The sequence below is a fragment of the Pan troglodytes genome, chromosome 2, assembly GCF_028858775.2.
Source record: "Pan troglodytes isolate AG18354 chromosome 2, NHGRI_mPanTro3-v2.0_pri, whole genome shotgun sequence".
In the NCBI taxonomy this organism is placed as follows: Eukaryota; Metazoa; Chordata; class Mammalia; order Primates; family Hominidae; genus Pan; species Pan troglodytes.
Genome location: NC_086015.1, coordinates 138,409,447 through 138,428,370, shown reverse-complemented (window position 1 = coordinate 138,428,370; position 18,924 = coordinate 138,409,447). Strand labels below are relative to the sequence as shown.

General features: G+C 44.8%; 1 protein-coding gene across 1 annotated transcript in view; it reads right to left on the bottom strand.

Moving 5' to 3' along the window:
• The window catches only part of EPHB1 (EPH receptor B1), a 467,125-nt gene that overhangs the window by 75,285 nt on the left and 372,916 nt on the right, over positions 1–18,924 (bottom strand). The window contains exons 8-10 of the mRNA XM_001151617.7: positions 17,702–17,810; positions 16,788–16,852; positions 4,159–4,281 (exon numbers count right to left, since the gene is read on the bottom strand). Of these exons, the coding sequence (XP_001151617.1) occupies positions 4,159–4,281; positions 16,788–16,852; positions 17,702–17,810 (297 nt within the window). The remainder of the gene's footprint in view (positions 1–4,158; positions 4,282–16,787; positions 16,853–17,701; positions 17,811–18,924) is intronic.

Genomic DNA, 18,924 nt, shown 5'->3' with positions numbered 1-18,924 from the left:
CTTACTCTCCCTTAACCTGATGCCCCTCATTTCTGATCACAGCCTCCATGCTACGACTCCCCATCACCTCCAGGCACCAAGCCCACTAGTCACTCCATTCATCACATTCATTTGGGTATACCCCAGTTTGGATAAGCTTAGTCACTTAAATGCAGCCTTGATCCTAGCATCAACCATCTCAAAGCCTCTCTGTAACATCTAAACAAAACCTCATAACTTGTCTTCCCACCTCCAAGGTTTTAGCGATTGTTTCCCATCCCCCTCTTCCAGTCCAATCCAAGCACAGCATTTATAGGATTCAGCTTGCTAGAACCTTGGTCCTTTCACCCACCCTGCTATGAAACCTATTTTCTATGGGATAAAATTCATATAGCAGCCTCTGGATCTCTAGATCTTGGCCTGATTCTCCAGATTTAGTGTTCAGTACTTACCCACAGGCAATCCCTCTCCAGCAACTTTCTTTCCCCTTGTTCTCAGGATGTGACACACAATGTCAGTTCATCCAAAGCCTTCACAACCTCAGAGGCCACTTTGTTCCCTCTTCCCTGAGTCCTCTCCTGCCATCAAGCCTTCTCTCCCATCTCCAGGGCTACACATTCTCTGGGCCCTCATCTGAGCTCTCAATCACTGCCTTCCTCTCACTGAGTGGCATTGAATGTGTGTGCTTTAGACAATAACCCCTGCATGGCAGGACTTGTTAGGCATTGAGTATATTTTTCCAGCATCACCCCCAGTCACGTGCACAGAAACAATGTTTAATGAATAAAGATCTTTCTGAACTCTAAACTTAATCCCTCCTGCAACAAACATAGCCTTCTCCTCTGGCTCTATATTTAGCTGGTGCAGGGTAGTTCTTCTGCAACCTCTTTGAAATAACTTTACATAGTCTGGAGGGTGGGGGTGTGCTTATAAGTGTTCAACTACCAGCTCTCCAGGAAGGAAGGAAGGAAGGAAGAAAGGGAGGGAGGGAGGAAGGAGGGAGGAAGGAGGGAGGGAGGGAGGGAGGGAGGAAGGAAGGAAGGGAGGAAGGAAAGAAGGGGCTCATGATTTGTAGCATTTTCCAGTTCCCATAGTGTAAATACTCCCACTATGATTGATGTCAAGAAGAAAGAAAGGAAGAGAGAGAGAGAAAGAAAGAAAGAAAGAAAGAAAGGAAAAGAAAACAAAAGAAAAGAAAAGAAAGAACAAACAGAGGGCAGGCTCAGGATTTGTAGCATTTGCCCATTCCCATGGTGTAAATACTTCTACTATGGCTGATGTCAAGCTACCAACATGGTGTCACTAAACATGGGGCTAGAAACAGATGTGCATAATTGGCTCTTGCAAGCTACTGCAGGCTGTCCAGCATAGCATGTCCACTGCTGGAAGGTCATGTTCATTATCCTTCTTAAATCATTTAGTTTTCCTCTTCTGTCACTATCTCATTCGCCTCATAAAAACTTACTTTTTCTACTAGTGTTTATCCTTGAAGGCTCAGGCCAAAGGTCATTCTTTGCAGAGCCTTCCTGATATGCTCAGCCCCTCCCAGAACAGCAAGCTGGATGCTGCTCTGCGCTGGCCCCACACTTTGCATAATACATGCCTGTGTGGATGGTGTGGAATAATTAACTGTTACTGGCCTGAGTTTTTCCCACTAAATCTGTCAGACCTCTGAGTCTGTTTATTCGCCTCTGGAACTCCACATCCAGCATATAAGAAGTATTCAGTAAAAGCCTGAGGGAAGAAGAGGAGGGAGAGAGGAAGTAGGGAGGGAGAGAGAAAAAATAAAGGAAAAATAAAGGACTTCCGATTCTTCTTTTCATGTTTTGTTGCCATGTTGCAACCCAAGTTTTCCCCCTGCTTCAAGTATTTCAAGTGGCTAAGAGAAACATTGCCAGTTACATGGCATAAATCTTACCTTAACGAATTCCTTACTTTTAAAACAATTTGACCTTCACACCAGCTCTTTTAGCACTGAAGAGTCAGCCTCAGTGGGGCAGGGTATGAGGGAAATGAGAGTGACGGTAGAGGAGAAAAGGACCTGGAGAAAAATTGGTTCCCTGCAGGAGCGTCTTCTGTTAAAATTGCATGAAGTTATGCATAGCAAGTTAACATCCACAAGGATTCGCTCTGGGATATTCTGAATTACAAGGAGATGGGTCTCTGCTACAGAATGGTAACTGGGCAGAGTAACTGGGCAGAGGTCTTTATGTCATGCTACTGGGCATCACAGAAACTACTAAATGCATCATTTCTCCCCAATATCACATGAGTCATGGAGAAGACTGAACCTTCTCTGAGCAGAATGCACAAACATGGCAGCACTGGCAAATGCTACACACAAATGGAGGTGAAGGATGGGGCAGAACTATCAATTGTCCTTTTACGGGCATCCAGCAGCTGGTGAACTCACCCCAAATTGTAACTATCCAGTAGGGTCATAAAGTGAGAAAGCTCTTTACTCCTCCTCTGACAAAAGCAGGTGGGGGTGGGGCTGATGTGTGCTCTCTGGGATGAAATACAGTCCAGAACACATCGCTCTAAGCACATGACATAAATAACAACATTAAAGTCACTAGCACCATTACCACAAGCCATAACAACAATTAATAACACGAGCAAACAGAGTACAGGACTGAAAGCCCACCTCCCCAACACTCTTTGATGTTTACTGGAGAAATCTGAGCCCTTAAGAGTTATCCAATTTATCTGGTACCCAGCCTTCCAAGGCATGATCCTTAAATATGTCAGCATCTAAAGGGGAAGAGAAAATTATCTGCACAGAAGTGAAAGTCGTGGTTCAGCAACATTCTTAATGTAAAAGTCAATGGGAAATATGCATAAACTCAAGTGGATCTGAGTCTGGTGACCCAGCTGAAACTCCTGAGGGGTTGGTGGGAGCAGGTGGTGTGTCATTTCCCAGCACCCACCACACTTATGCTGAAAGAAGTGTGAGGACGAAGCTATTCAAGAGGGAAACCAGAGCAGGAAGATGGCGGCCTAATGGGGCAGACTCTCAAATGTGACTTCCAATTTCACAGATGGCTTTTTGACCCCTGAGTGCATTAAGAGAGCAGTGAACAGAAAGATGGTGACATTCCCCCTAAAGATAATATATGAAGTAGCTGTAAGACTTTGACTAAACATATTTTATTGAGTTCAAATATTATTGAGAGAGGCAATTCCATGGCTTTCCCAATAATGATATGAATAAAGCACTTCTAGATCTAGGAACCTAAAAAAGATGACAGCATATTAGTGAAGAGAGCTTGGACAATGGCTAACAAGAATTGAAGAGGAAGAAAAGACGAAGAATGTTGCAGAAGAAAATAAAGCAAATTTAACACATCTTTTCAAAAGGTTCATAAGACGCAGGAATGAGATTTCTTTTAGTGATTTTTGAGATGTTTTATCTCATTTACATTAATAAGGCTAGGTCCATTGCCAAATTGACTCAGCTACTAACCCATTAAAGGAAGATGAAAATTCTAGATCAGTCTTAGGTATGATTTCCTGAGAGCATCTCAGGCAGTGAGTTTTACACTGGGCTGGGTTTCTATTCCAGTGCAGGAAGATGGATGAGGGCACACACATTTCTTGAGAGTGAAATTCGTCTTGTGTTGTTACCAGCTGTACCATAGATTTTTTGTAAAACAAACAAACAAAGAAAACAAACAAACAAAAAAAGGTGATAGGTTGACTTTCTTCTGGAAACAGTGGTCTCCTACTCATCATGGTCTGTCTTCAAATTCATGTACATAGGAAATGGAGAACTTACAGTATGGCAAGATATCTTGACTTTAACCCATTGAGATATCATTGTTAGTAAGTGGAATACTACAAATGTAGATTTCTTTCAAAGCCTTCTCAACTAAGTACCTTATCTGCATTTGGTGGTCCATTTCCAGAGTTATTTCTGAATCTATAAAACTGCAGCTGACTTTTCGGCAACAACAGACAAGCTTGGCCACCATGGGCAAGGTCCCCAAAGATCCCAAGTGATGTTTTCTCTCTGTCCTAGATACACATGTAGATAGTTCAGACTCGTCTTCTGAGGAGAAAGAAGATAGAAGCTCTCCTCCTAATGGGGCTTTTCATACTGAAAGAGACCATCTAGGGTGGTGGAAAGAAGATGTTTGGACACCAGGAGAACAGAAACAAGACAGGGAAGAGCCATACCTGCTCCGATGACCTCTTCAATTTTCACAAAAGATACATCAATCTCCTTGGCAAACTCCCGGACAGCTTCGTTGGGATCCTCATAAGTGAAGGGGTCAATGTAGATCTTCATCCCTGGGGAGCCTTGTTGGAGGAGATAAGCAGGGTTAACATCCCAAAGAGGACATGGTTGTCATTCAGCACTGCTGATGTCCCCAGCACTAAGGGCATTCCTGGGAGGAGCTCTCCTACACACCAGGCTGCAACTTTTCTCTGCCTCTCCTCCTCTTGCTGGGCCTCCTCATCTCCCTTCCTTCTGGGTCATTCTAGACTGATTCTCTGTCCTCTACTTCTCCTCCATATTTTCTTGTTTTTTTGAGCTCTTGGTGAAATGTGGAACAGATTACTTATAAGTGACAGATCGGGACCAGTTCCCACACCGGGTGCTCACAGAAGGCAAGGAAGCTGACTGATGCCAACCAAATGCATTAGCAGAAAAGTGGTGGTAAAATGGTAGGGTAGATATCAATATTTATCAACTTGACAACTTTCCTGAGTGGAGGCCACTGTTAAGGTTATAACTGACGGCTGTGGTGCAGGGCTGTAAGAGGGATGAGGATGGATTTTTTTACAAAGAGAGAAATTGCTGTTAGAAAAATCTGGAGATGGAAGTGCCAAGACGGTACACCAGAAGAGAAAATGTGAAGAGAAAAGCTTAGAAAATACTAATAGAGAAAAGAGCAAAGTCTACATAGAAAAAATGAGGTGGTATGAAAGAAAAATGGTGATTGACTCTTCATGGCTTCGGACACACTGAAGTATGAAAAACAAATAAAATGGTGAATGAGAAATACATAAAGGAATATAGACCTTGTCACTGATATATATGGTGGCAAGATAAATAGGTGTGCATGGGGACAAAGTAGAGAATTGTCACTGCAGAAAAAATACATTCAAAAAGTAGAGGAGAGGGAACAAAAAAAAGGAAATGGAACCCAAGAAACAAATGCATTCATTCACAATGTAATTTTTCAACACGTTTGATATGTCATTAAGCAAAGTACAGGAATTGTTTACATGGTGGTGGGTGGTGGAAAGGCTGGGGCTTCGAAGGTCAAATGACAAGGTCTGATATCACAGCCTTGGGAAGAGTAGGGGCTTTCTCTGCCAGGTACTGCTGTCTCATTCAAGAAACAGTCAGGTCAGCAGGGGAAGGCAGACCTAAAAAAGCCACACTGCTCCAGGTGCAGTGACTAGGGCCCAAGGCTGAGGTTAGGCCTCAGGTTTCATGAGCTCCATTTTAGCACCTCCCCCCTCTTCATGTTCCCCACCCCTCGCCACTACAGCTTGTTCCCTGGTGACCCCCAGCTCTAGTTTTGACATTTTCCATCCAAAAAACTTCTGATGGCTCTATAGCTCTCCTAAACTGGTGTTGCTTGGTCACCAATTCAGGCAAGGACTGGAAATTAGACTAGAGTGTAATCCAAAGGAAGACAGAAGATACAGCAAACCATTGAGGGGAATTTTTTTTTTTTTTTGAGACAGTCTTGCTCTGTTGCCCAGGCTGGAGTGCAGTGGTGTGATCTCGGCTCACTGCAACCTTCACCTCCCGGGTTCAAGTGATTCTTCTGCCTCAGCCTCCTGAGTAGCTGGGATTATAGGCATGCACCACCACGCCTAGCTAATTTTTGTATTTCCAGTACAAATGGGGTTCCACCATCTTGGCCAGGCTGGTCTTGAACTCCCGACCTCATGATCCACCCCCCCTCCCCGGCCTCCCAAAGTGCTGGGATTACAGGTGTGAGTCACCACGCCTGGCCTGAGGGGATTATTTTTTAAGATAAGGAGGGCCAGGTGTCCTGCCCAGAACAGTTTTTTTCTGAAAGATGAGTTATTCCCAGTCACTTGTTTTAGGGTTGTTCACACTATTCTAGAAGTCTCCTTGAAAGCTTTGGGAGAACACTGACTTGGGAATATATAGACTGAAATTTGGACAAAGCAAATTGAGAGATCCTCACCTTTATGTAGAATATTCTAGTCCCCAGGATGGATATCAGGGATGTGCGTGTATAGGAAGAGACTTCTGCTTTAATAACAGTGGACAAAGAGAAAAACGGAGATGGGGGTGCCAGTCCTTTTTGATTTGTTATAAAGAACAAGTGAAGAGTAAGAACAGTCAAACCAGATTGGAAGCATATAGAGAACCCAGGTCAGCATCTCCAGGCCACCCTGTCTTACCTTGGGTTCCCCGAGAAGCAGCCCTAGAGGCAAGATTTTTGAAAGTAAGTGGCTTATCTGGGTGGTGATCCCAAGAAGTACCTGAGATGAGAAGGGAAGTAAGATAGGGAAAGGAAGGCAGCCTATAAGAGGTGCATTCTCAAGCCACTGACCACTGTGGGTCATTGAGCAGGCCTAATTCCCCTGAGATTCACATCTAAGCAATGTCTAGGTTAGCACATGCTTCAGAGTTGTCCCACTCTGGGGTCAAGGGAGCTGTGATATTTCCACACAATTGGTCAGGGGCTGCTTGGCCTGTTGTACGGGTGGGCGGGGGAGGCTTCAGGGCCAGGGAAAGCAGTCAGGCAAAGAAACACTGATGCCGCAGGTGGAAGCCAGCTGATGTGCGACTGGCAGCAACAGATGCACTCAGAATGCAAAAGGGACAGCAGGTCAGTGTTAACAAGCTGTGACTTCTCCCAAATTCTGTGCTGTGGTGAGAGGAGGTAAACAGCCCAGATGCTGGGACCCACAGGTGAGGTCAGGGCCCCCAAACCTTTTACTAGCCCCGTGTAATGTGACAAGTCGGCACACACCTCTTAGCATGGTTTTCTCCTCTGCCTATGAGGGCGGTAACATCTCCCTCCCAAAGTGGCTGTGAGATTAAAGAACATATTGCTGATGACATGCCTAGCACAGTGCCTGATGTACAGTGATGACTCACTGACTGATAGACTTGTTATATCATCAGTAAATTGTTCTAGGAAGTGTTTGGGGAGGTAGGAAGAGGAAGCAAGCGGAGGGTGGGCAGTGGGGGTTGTAAGCCGCTTAGGGTTATATTAGTTACTTCGAAAATAACTACCTTGTTATTTTAGATCAAAGGCTTTTGAACGATGTATGCTAAGCTGTCCTACAGGAACTCTTCCATGGAAATTAATTAAACAATCTAGAATATGCGGTAATGAATGGTTTGCAAGTAAAGACATACATAAGGATGAATGGGAAAGGATTCTGAGTTAATGAGTTTTACAGATATTGGCCCCAATCAGTTCAAGGAAGGAGCTATTCCCAGAAGGGAAAGGGCTTATCTCTTAATGGTGCCAGGATTCTTTTGGGCCAGTAATGTGCAAATAAGTGCACATAAATGGAACAAAGTCTGCACTGTGAAGATGGGTGCACTTTACTGACGAAGAGAGGTGTGCTGCTTTGCTAGCTTGTAGAATTAAGAAGTATGTGTGTGTGTGTGTGTATGCACACATATATGTGATGTCACAGCTGCTGTTCTGGGGCCATGGGCATTGGTGTCACTGAGACCTTTCCCCAGAAGCTAAGAAGGCTGCCTGGAGTAGTGATGCAACGTCAATTTAGAACATCTTAATGGCTGCATCTATGCAACAATTAGACTCAGTACTCGTTTCCCCTGAAAGTGAGGAAAGCATTGTCACATTGAAGAAGGGAAACTGAAAAAGTGAATCACTGGTCTAACAAATGGCTCAAACTCAATGACTTTCCCCTAAGGTCTGATAGGGTGGGCTGAGAAGGTGGCCTTGGTGTTGCTCCTCTGTGGGGGGCGGCAGTCTGTGTTCTAAATCGGGAGAGTGACTTGGTTGAGCACTCTCAACCAAGCACGTAAGGGCTCCCCTGTATCCGCCTCATCTCAGAATGACGCATCTTCCTAGACCTCCCTCCTGCAGTATAGCTAGCCTTTCCAAATCTTAGAAGATGATGAGGGGGAAAAAAGCCTTTAGCTGGGCAGAACAGGTCATTTGTCTTTTGGCTCATTTTGTGTTTCTGCATAAATCCTACATCAGCCTGTTCCTGCTCCCACTTGCCAGTGAGCAGTTTTTAATTATCAGGAAAATGGTGTTTAGTGCAATGAATCATCAGACAGTGAACAAGGAATTCAAGTCAGCTACAGAGTCAGGCACAGCCAAACATTTGGAGACAGGGCTCAGAAAACGTTCTCAGATTTGTGAGTGTTGGGGAAATATTATTAGTGGCAGTAATAATAATATCAGATGTAATATATCCCTATAATGTAAAGCATTTTATAGTAATCTGTACAATGCTTTATATTATCATTATTCCTAATATAAATATTGTTAACATATTTATATTTTATAGTTTCCAATTATTGTCATCATAGGTTACATACCTTTGGCACAAAAATGTTATGTATGGATTTAAACTGCTGTTTATTAGTACCTCAAAAGAGAGAAAAATCTTTAATTTTATGTTCTATTAATTTATTAATTTTGATTAAAGATCTACTTTGCAGTCATGTGTGTTCTTTGACCTCAAAATTCACTTATGCTATAGTTGAGATTAACTACAGCCTTAAAGGACCATAGTCTCAGGAGAATTATGAAATCTTAAACATGAACCAAGCCTTTAAATATATTAGGTTTGGGGAGAAATGATTTAGCCACTGTCCAGAACCTTGTTGCATGGAATGGAGTAGTTCTTGAAGCAGAAGAAACTTCTGAGCATTGTCAGAGACCTTGCATCAGTAGATCAGGATGCTCTCAAAAGTGAAAAGGCTGGGACATGTCTCTGGGGATGTTGTAGACATGTAGAGTGTATCTGAAAAGTCGGGGAGACCCTTTATAAGAGCCAGGGTCTCAGGGAAGAGCAGAAGAGGGCTGGAAAGGGTCATTTTAAACAGTAGGTGATATTTGGGGATTGAAAGCTGGAGGGAGAGGAGTGAATGCTTCTATCCAGGCCTCCTGTGCATTCAGGAAGTACAAAATCAATACCGTGGACATCTTAGTGGAGATCACGAATACCCACATGGCTCCAGGGGTGCCAGTACAAACCTGGCACTTCCCAGCTGGTGGAGGATGCCTAGAATTCCACAGTATGGTTTCAGAGGTAGTGCATTAGGCTGTATTTAGTCATTAATATTTTTGTGTCCCAGCAGGTTTGAACAGACCAATGAGAAAGTGTGGCTTTTTGTTCTTCATTCTGGATTCAAGGCAGACGATGTCATTTTTGTGACTCCCCTAAAATTGGTCCAGATATTTAAGCACAAGGGGTTTTATGTGTTTGGAGATCTTTACATACAGGGACTTCATCCAATCTTCTGCCTCAGTATGTTGATCAACCCTTTTCCTCAACACTAATCAGGACTCCAAACCAGCACTGTGCTAAGAACTGTGGAAACTATCGGCAAAACAAAGTTCACAAGTTTCTTTAGGCAATTAAGATATGAAATAACTGGAGAACAGTGCTGGATAGTCTTGGATCAGGAGCCCACATCTGGAAATGGGTTGCAAGTGCTGCAGAGACCAGAAAAGGCAGAGGCTATGGGTGCCAGTCTTCAGGGTCAGAATCCTGAAAACATCAGAACTCAGCTTGAGCCTGAAAGGACAAGTGCACATTGTATTGCACTGGAAAAAGAGGAGCCTGGAGTGTCGTGAGCCACAGCTAACTGAGGCCTGGCAGTACATGAGTGGGGAGAGTGATACCAGCTTGAATGTGGAAGGAATCAGTGATAGTCAGAAGCATGGGAAGGCCTTGGTTACCAAACAGAGGCATTAGGATTGATGTCATGAGACACACAGAGCTGACAATGGTTCCATCAGCAGGGGACAGATGTACTGAAAGTGGGGCATCGGGGGGCTCATCTTTCTGGCAAGCTGCAGCATTTGCATGCAGTGCTGTGGGGAAGGGGCTGGAGGTTGGAAAAATAGCTATGAGGTTGTTATGTAATACTAATTCAGGTGTAAGATAACAGAGTTTTCAACTGGAGTACTGCAACAAGAACAGCAGAAGAGACAAGACAAATTTCAAAGGAAGATGTGGTTGCAGTTGATGAGCAGTCAGACATGGGGAATTAGGGAGGGACAAGATGAATCCAAGTCAATGCCAAGACTTCTAGAATCACATGGCACTATTAACCAGGTGAAGGGCTTTTGGAAAGAAATCCTATTGTAAGAGGTGCTGGCACATGTGGTTTTAGACTTTGGATGTACAAATGAAATATGCAGGTGCTTAGAAGCTGGTCAGAAAACTAGGACTGAAAACAGAGTCAGAAGAGTGGAGCTGGAGTTGTGGGTTTGGGAGGCACATGGGTGGTAGCAGAAAGGCTGAAGACTGGGCAGTTTCTTGGGTAAACCAACTAGCGAAGGCTGACGAGCACTAGAAATAGTTTGCCCCACCGACCTCTGAGGGCTAAGACCAGGACACTGGGTGGTTGTCTTTTTCCATGAGAGCAGGGGTCATGGGTGCCCAGCCAGTGCTTGAGGAAGAACCCAGGACAGGAACCTCAGGGAGGACAATGCAGGCTGGAAAAGCAGTGGGTGGGAGGAGGACCTTCCTGACACTTTGTGTTTGGGGGTTTTACCACATTTTTGGGATCTGCCCCAAAAACCAGTTATTACTGAACATCTGTCTCCCAAAGAAGGAAAGTAGACCATAGCTGCTTCCTCTTAAAGAAACTATTTCAGAAAAAAAGCTTAACATCTCTCTGCTTTGTGGGTATCAATGACGGGGACAGGCTGGTCCTTCCCAGCAAGGCCCACTGATTCTGGATCACTGAGGAGCTGTTGGGAAGCAAAGGGCAGGAGCTGATGATCTCAGGACCAAAAGAGTTAACACGGTTTCTTGAGTCTCTGGCTTACAGCCAGCAGCAGACACATGGGTGAATCTAGCTCATAAAATTTATTTGACATTTAATAAGCCCCCGCTGTAAACTCAGCCACCTTTTGTACCAAGGAGCCTTTCCTCCTCTCCCAATAAGACTTCATTTACTCTCCTCAGTGACTAATGCTCTGGTTACCCTCCAGAAGAGGGAGCCGAAATTGCCAGTCTGTCTCCCTCCTCCAGGGACACACCTGACCTGTACTTTGGTTCCTGAGGTGATTTCTTCTGGGCTGGATGCTGTGTCCCTTGCAGTTCTGAAATACAGACACCACCCAGAATCCAGAAACTGGGTGTGGAATCTTGGAACTAGACATGCTTCTGGGGGTAACTTTGTCCAATATCCTGTCTAAAGCAGAAATCTTCTCTCTAGCATCCTTTACTGACAGCTATCTAGTCTCTGCTTGAATAGGAACAGAGAACTCACACCTCCCTGCAAGGCAGACTGTCTCTTTGCTGGACAGCTCTAGTGAGGAAGCAGTGCACTTACAATGAATAAATCTGGCCTACTTTGATATTTCACTTGATGGTGCCATTTAATCTCATGAAGCCAACAACATCTTTCTTTTGCCATAATGTCATTATGCTGGATGATGACTTCCAGGTTCCTGCCTGGGTGTCTGCAGCACTGAACACTGGCATTTCCAAGTCTCTTTGGTAGCAGATCAGAACTTGCCACTGCTCCACAAGCAAGCTGCTCTCTTCTGGACAGCTACTTTGCAGACAATGTCCTTCTCGAAATGGGATCCCAGAACTAACATCACTCTAGATGTGTTCTTACCACACAGAAGACACTGTTTATATATCACCTTTTCTGATCTGAACCCTTATCGAGACCACAGAGTCAGACAGATCTGAGTTTTAAACCTTGTTTTGCAAATCACTAATTCCAAGACTCTGAACAGGTTACTTGTTCTCTCTGAGGTTTTGTTTCTTCATATGCAAAATGTACCTCATGGGGCTGTTAGGGGGATGAAACTAGTTAATTTATGTAAAGTGTTTAACAGAGTAAGTGTGCAATACTGGTGGTTATTAGCAGTATTATACTGCATCAATAACATTGCTTGGATTTTTGTCAGCTATGTATCACTGATACTAAGAATGTGGTCAACTAACTCATTTTTTTCACACAAATAAACAGCAAGTTAGGTCTCCTATTTGCACTGCTTTATTTTTGTTTTAACCTAAACACGAGATTCCAGATTTATCCTGCTAACATTTTGTCTTGCAGATTTCAAATTAGCATTCAAAGCTGTTGGATAGTTCTGAATTTTGATTCATCTTCTGTGGTGTTAGTTATGCTCTCCAAATGTTACCTACACACTCAATAAGCTTCCCTATGCTTGCACCTGAGTCATGAATTTAAAAAACAATCAAACAAACAAGAGATTGAATAGGACAAGGACTAAAATAACACCAGGGACTTCCTTCCTGGCTGACAGAGTCACTAACCTACTTTCTTTTGGTAGGAAGACAAGCTCAGTATCCACTTAAAAATGCTTTCCCTTAGGAGACCATAAAATATTTTTTTCAAAATAAAAATTCACTCCATCTGCAATTCCTCTTGAATTTACTAAAGGTATAACCCTGGTAAATTAGACGAGGTCCTCATATTTTTTTTTCTTAATGAAACTTTGGGGGTTCCCAGTGATCACTGAATTCAAGTGTGAATGCCCAGAACTCACCTGCTTAATCATCTCTCCAAGTGTTTGGCAGGGATCAAGTTCAGACTCCTGTTCTGTAATCTCTGTGCTCTGCCCTCTTACCCTATGTGAAAACTAGGGTGTTTGCCAATCTAAAGTCTTTGGGCACATACCCCATTTGTTTGTGCTTTTCCCAAAGTTCACCAACAGTAGTGCTGTAATGTTATCTGCAGTTGCCTGCACACGGATGTGAGTCTGTCAGGGCCACTTTCTGAGAGCCCTTGACCCTAAACCCCTTAACAAGCTCTTATCTTCCACTCTCCCTACCCCCACACATTCCAGCCAACTCAGAAATCAGGGAGGTGTCAACCTCTACAAAGTAGGTAGTAACCTAATCTTTGTAAACACCTTTTAGATTCTACGTTTCCCAAATGTAGAATCAACTTGAACTTTTTTCAAGATAGATTCTCAAACTTATACTTGCCCACCTAGATCATCGAGGTGGCCACCTGGACCACCTAAATCATCTCATCCAGGCAACTGTTAGTCAGCCAGCACCTACTGAGAATGGGCCCACAAAAACCATGAGAACAAACTGTTTCTCTGCCTCTTCCAGGACTCGGAAAGCCACATCCCCACTCTCCCACCCTTGAACATGCATGATAGGCTCAGATGAAGAGCATCTGGCACCACACCCAGCACATCTTCTCTTCCAACCTGCTTTCCAGCTAGTCTCTTTCCACCCAAATCCAAATTCTCTATATTCCCATTCACTGTGCTCCAGGCTCTGAGGAGGAACATTAAACCAGTGCCCTAGAAGCCACATTATGTTATCAGATTTACTAGATCTGCCACGTCTCAACTAGCTAGAGAAGGTATTCTGTTTGCAAACATTTCTGTCATTTCTTCTTCAGCCTTTGCATCAGTTTGAAAGGAAGGTCTGGGAGGGGAGGGGCTGCCAGCCTCTCTGTAGTGTCCTGTGCCTTGCCTGCAGGCAAGAAAGGCAGGGGCTCTCTCAGGCATCAATGAACAAGCTGGGGAGCTGCTGGTTTTCTGTTACTCCCTGGTCAGGAAGATCTCAGAGCTCCAAATTGCTGTCTGCATCCCCCAGAAGTTCATGCCTGCGGATGGTCCAGATATAGTTATGTGTACACATTCGGATCAGACATTATCAATCTTTCTGCCTCCTGCAGTGGGATTCAGAGTGGGGAGCCACAAAACACCAACTTAGACAGCTGGGATTAGTCCTGGAGCTGCTCCTCATAATCAGGCTGTGGAAAGAGCATGCGCTCTGCAGCCGGCTTAGAGGGTGTGTAGTCTGCCTCTGCTACTTAGTCATGTGCCCTAGATAAGTCACTTAACCTTCCTAGATTAGTTCCTTTCTCTTAGAGTGGTTGTGAAGACTCAGTGAGTTTAAGAGAGCTGCCAGAATAAAACTCCCAACGTAGGGAGTTCCCTAACCCCTTACTTCTACCCCTACCCGCTCTTTGGCCAGGCCCTCCCTCCATCAGAGCCTTCAGTTTCCCCTTCTGTTGTATGTGTGCTGAGCCATCCGCCAGCTCTACATTCCTTTGACCATGATTCTCCAACAGTAATAGCTTTAGTCAGGGAAATGGATATTCACAGGAGTAAACGCACAAATGCAATTCAATGCATGAGACTGAGTTTAGAGAACTTGGGTGCAAAGAGAAGCCAGGTGCCCAAGGTTGGATCAAAAGAGAATAGTTATGAATAGAGGGAAATGACAAGATTTATAAAAGGCAAACCGAATTAAAAAGAGGACAGACTTCCAAGGAAGCCAAGGGAGTGAACCCAGACCCACAAAAAACCCTGCATCCATCCTGAGTCCCAGGAATGGCGACTATGTAGCTGGCCAACAGTGTTCTTTCAGCTGTCCTCTCTTGTTCCAGCAAGGCCACTATTACTGCAGACTGAGGATTGGTTTTTCTATGGATCTCAGGAACCAGTAAAATCTTCCTCTGTTGGCCTGAGAGGTAACAGAGTCCCCCAAAAGGTAGCTGTGAGCATTTTGGAAACATGCTTTTGTGCACATGGGCACCATGTGATGGCCTGGCATAGCTACTCCTCGAGAGCAGGAGAACAGCCAGATCTCAGGTTGCAGTAGCCGAAAGGGCACAAAGTTTCACCCCACCCAATGTTTGGAGAACCTCCATACCCCAGCCAAGGAGTGAAGCCAAGGCTTGGCTTGCACGCTTTTGGAAAGGGAGCTCTCACCTAAGTCATCCTAAGGCATCTTTGGATATCTCTCGACTTCGAAGTGAGATTCCTCCTTTTGAACCTAATTTTTTATCCTTATGGTCCTGGCTCCACTTTCAGACTGACATGACCACCTCTAAATGTTTCATCCACAGCATTCACAGGATGCCAGATCTGAAATGGACCTTACAGTGGCTCATGATGAAAAAGAGCCAGCCCTGAGCAAGAGTCAGGGAGGCAATGTCAGGATCCTGAGGCAGAGGCAGGGAAGCAGGGAGACGAAGGTCGCCCTTGAGGAAATACGGAGGCACCCTGGTGAGTGCACCATCACTTGAGAATCACAGGTACAAGCAAAGTCCCTGTTTTCCAGTTGGGGAAGGTAAGGCCCTGCCTGGAAGGGCTAATGCACAGGCCAACATAAATAGAAGTATCCTGTAGATTATGCAGCAAGGCACACAGTCCGGCCATAGGAAAGGAAAGAGAACACAGCAGGGTTGATCCCTCTGAAATCAGTGACAATGGAGTAATAGGGTGGCCCAGGGAGAGAAAGAAAGAGGAATAAGCAGGACTCTGAATATAGCAGGAGCTGTGCCTATGGCCTAGAGGGCCCCCACACTTGGGCTGCTGATGGTAGGGGCTCCCCTGGGGCACCGTGGGAAAGCAGCAGTGCTCGAGCCAGTGCGGAACCCACGACTCCCTCCAGCAATAAGTGCCCTGGGCAGCAGCCCAGCTGCCAGGGACTTGGGCCTCTGCAAACCCTTGGCAGGGTCTTGATCTTAGATTGGAAGCCACATCTATGAAGTGCCCTTTGTACAGCCCGAGTCGGCATTGGCTGCGTTAGAACACAAGCTCCTTCATGGTGCAGCTGCTGCTGTGAACATCCTGGCATCACTTTCCCGCCTTGGGTAACCTTAGAGAAGAAGCAGTCTGGTCCATGAGAACTTTGGCCTGGGAGTCCATGTTCACCCCCAGAAGAACCCCCCTGTGGAGACAGTTTTGGTGTGTAGGTACCTGGGAGGTCTGTTTTCCATGCTAATTGCTGAGAAAACAGGAAGCACCAGCCTTACTTTGCAACAAGGGGGTTGAGGTGAGATGAGGCTCACAGAAGAAGCCTTGACAGAGCATAGCACACAGTGCTGGGACAGATTTCTGAGGGCATCTGTCAAATTCAAAAGGAATTATTTAGAAACAGAATGTGTCTGCTGTAAGGATCTGAGAATTCTGCTTTCTGGAGGCAGGAAGGTGGTCCAAATGACCTAGAGAGACCTTTCTCAGATCCTGCAATGTTGTCATTATACAGATGAGAAAATGAGTGTGACAGGGAACTTTATGTTGCACCTTGGTGAAAAGAAATTTTAGTTATAAAAATATTATAAATATAGGTTTATAAAAGAGAGAGGAAGATAATGAGTGAGAAAAACTTTTAAAGGTACTGCTTAAAGGAAAACACTTGGGAGATATCCCAGCACTTTGGCCTCTTGGGCTCTGCTATCTTTTTAATTCCCTACCTTCATGTTCTATGGCATATCTGTGAATTTGGTTAACAAATTCCCCAGCTGCTCAATTGGATAAGATAAGGCAGAAGATGTTAATAGAGAACCCTCCATCTTTTCCCACTGAGTCTGATTTGAGGATTCATTGACTTGCTAAACCCAATCTTTTCCCTGCATTTTGTGTCCCATATGGGCTTATCAATGCAGACAATAATCTACCCACCAGGCATCCAATGAGTACCCATGACAGGTAGATGGCAGATGGGAGGGTAGCCTGTTGCCCCTGGGGACCTGCAGAAAGGTGGCCAAGGCACTGGGGGCTGAGAGAGAACTTGCCACTGGGACCAGCCAGTCTGGCTATAAAGAGAGCTCTGAGCACTAGCCCACTTGACTCAGTGGCCTGTGGGGGTCAGATACCGGGTCTCTGCTTTCTACTTACCTCGGCCTGTGCTGTAATGCTGGAGCTTATCGCTGTACACAGCCTCTTTGCTATAAGCCCGTTTCCTGCGGATAAAAAGAGGGGCTCTCTCAGCCACAGGGCACACCCACCAGTCTGTTCCAGGTACCTCCATCTAGGCCCCAGGCCAGATGGGGGCTCACCTGGGGCATCTCCCAGGATTAGGGACTGGGCAACTCTCACTTCAGCCCTCCTGCTGCAGTTAGAGCTCTTGTTGACCACCACTCACTCCTGTGGGCAGATGGGTCTGCTTTCCAGCCAAGGTCTTGCAGAAGCCTGGTGGGACTGTGGGACCCCATTCAGAGGGCAGTGCTGATGGGGGCAGAGGTGAAGAGGATGTCCATCAGCACTTAAGCTACATTGCAGAACTGCTTGGGAGGGAGCCAACTACAGGGCTTTGCATGACAGAATCTGGGCTAACCACTGAAGGCAGTAGCAGCAGTATTAAAAAATCACAAGGCTTTCGGGGCCAGCTTTTCTGCAGAACTCAGAGTTTCCCTTTCCTCCTCATCTTCTCTCCTGCCAGCCTGCCTCCCTCTTGCTGGCTGCTGAGAGCCTGAGCTCTCTTAACTGGAGGATGGATGCTCCAGTGAGTCAAATGCAATTTTGCAACTGTCACTCTGAAAAGCCATTGTGTGTAAGAGGGGGCTAAAAGTCTTCGTTAAAATGAGGTTTGAGGATGGATGCTGTTTACTCATAGCCTTGCCCAGCTCTCATATGAATTTTTTCCCAGCTAAATAAATATCTAAAGAATTATAGGCTGCTTTTGGATTGAGATGGAGTGATGATTGTGGTCGTGAATGGTCACACCCTATCTGATCCACACAGCCTGGGAAACGGCACATGGAGAGGGGCTTCCTGGGTCCAAGGAGAGCAAGTGAGAGTGGAGGACCTACCTGCTACAGACGATAGAGATGGCCACCAAGGACACAACGAACACGACCCCGGCCGCTGCCGAGCCAGCAATCAGGGGCAGCTGCTCCCTCAGCTCTGACTTGTAATCATCTAGGTGAGAAAGAGGCATTAGAATCCTCCCCATGTGCCTTTTGCATACAGCTGATACTCAGTGCACAATACCAAAAACATGATCTAAATATACATATATGTAGAGGATAGTTTCTATGTGTCAGAGTTGTAAGTCTAACCAAAACAAACAGCAATTTTTAAGTTATAAATAAACAAAAACAACCAAAAACAAAGGACAATGAAAACAAAACAGCCGTGACAGAATCTGGGAACTATAGCTGATGACATTCCTGGAGCAGAGATGATTCCCAATCTACATTCCCTCAATTGGAAGGTCTCTCGAAGAACTGTCAGCCATGTTAAGGACATTCCAATGAAGGGGACTTATCTAAATGAAAACCACTGCTGAAATATCTTCTAAAGCATGAAGTTATGAAATGGCACAGAGTCAATAGATTCATTGAGCAGATACTTAAAGAGTATCCGCAGTCAGCCAGCACTACCTCCAGGCACTGTGGAGGATAAAGAAATGCCTGAGAAATGAATGGCCCAGCACTCTGAGTTCCCGCTCAAGAAGAAAATGATCAAGGCTTCTGCCAAATGTTACAACCATGCTGAATTATGCAGTGGAATGGGAAGCCTACGGGTCATAGAGGCAGACAGAGCTCATCTAAACCCTGGCGTTACCATGTGTAAGCTTTGTGATACTGGACACACGATTTAGTCCTTCTGACCCTCACACTTCCTGTCTGTTGAAAAAAATCAAATCATATGAAGCACATTTCACCCTGTCTGCTCTATCACAGGTGTCCTAAATACCAAATCTCTTTTCTTTAATCTATACAAATAATTTGGGCCAGCTGGCTAGTATTGGTATTGTCCTGGTTATGATTTCACTGGTGTTAAAGAACTATTACCTAATGTTCAGGACCTAAGCATAGAGAAGTCAAGCTATTTATGTTCTATTACAATTAGAGTTGCCAGCTATAGCAAATACGAATGTAGGACTGCCAATCACATTTGAATTTCTGATAAATAATGAAAAAGGTTTTAGTATAAGTATGCCTCAAATATTGCTTGGGAGATACTTACACTAAAACATAATTTTTGTTTGTCTGAAATTCAAATTTAACCGTTCATCTTATTTTTTATC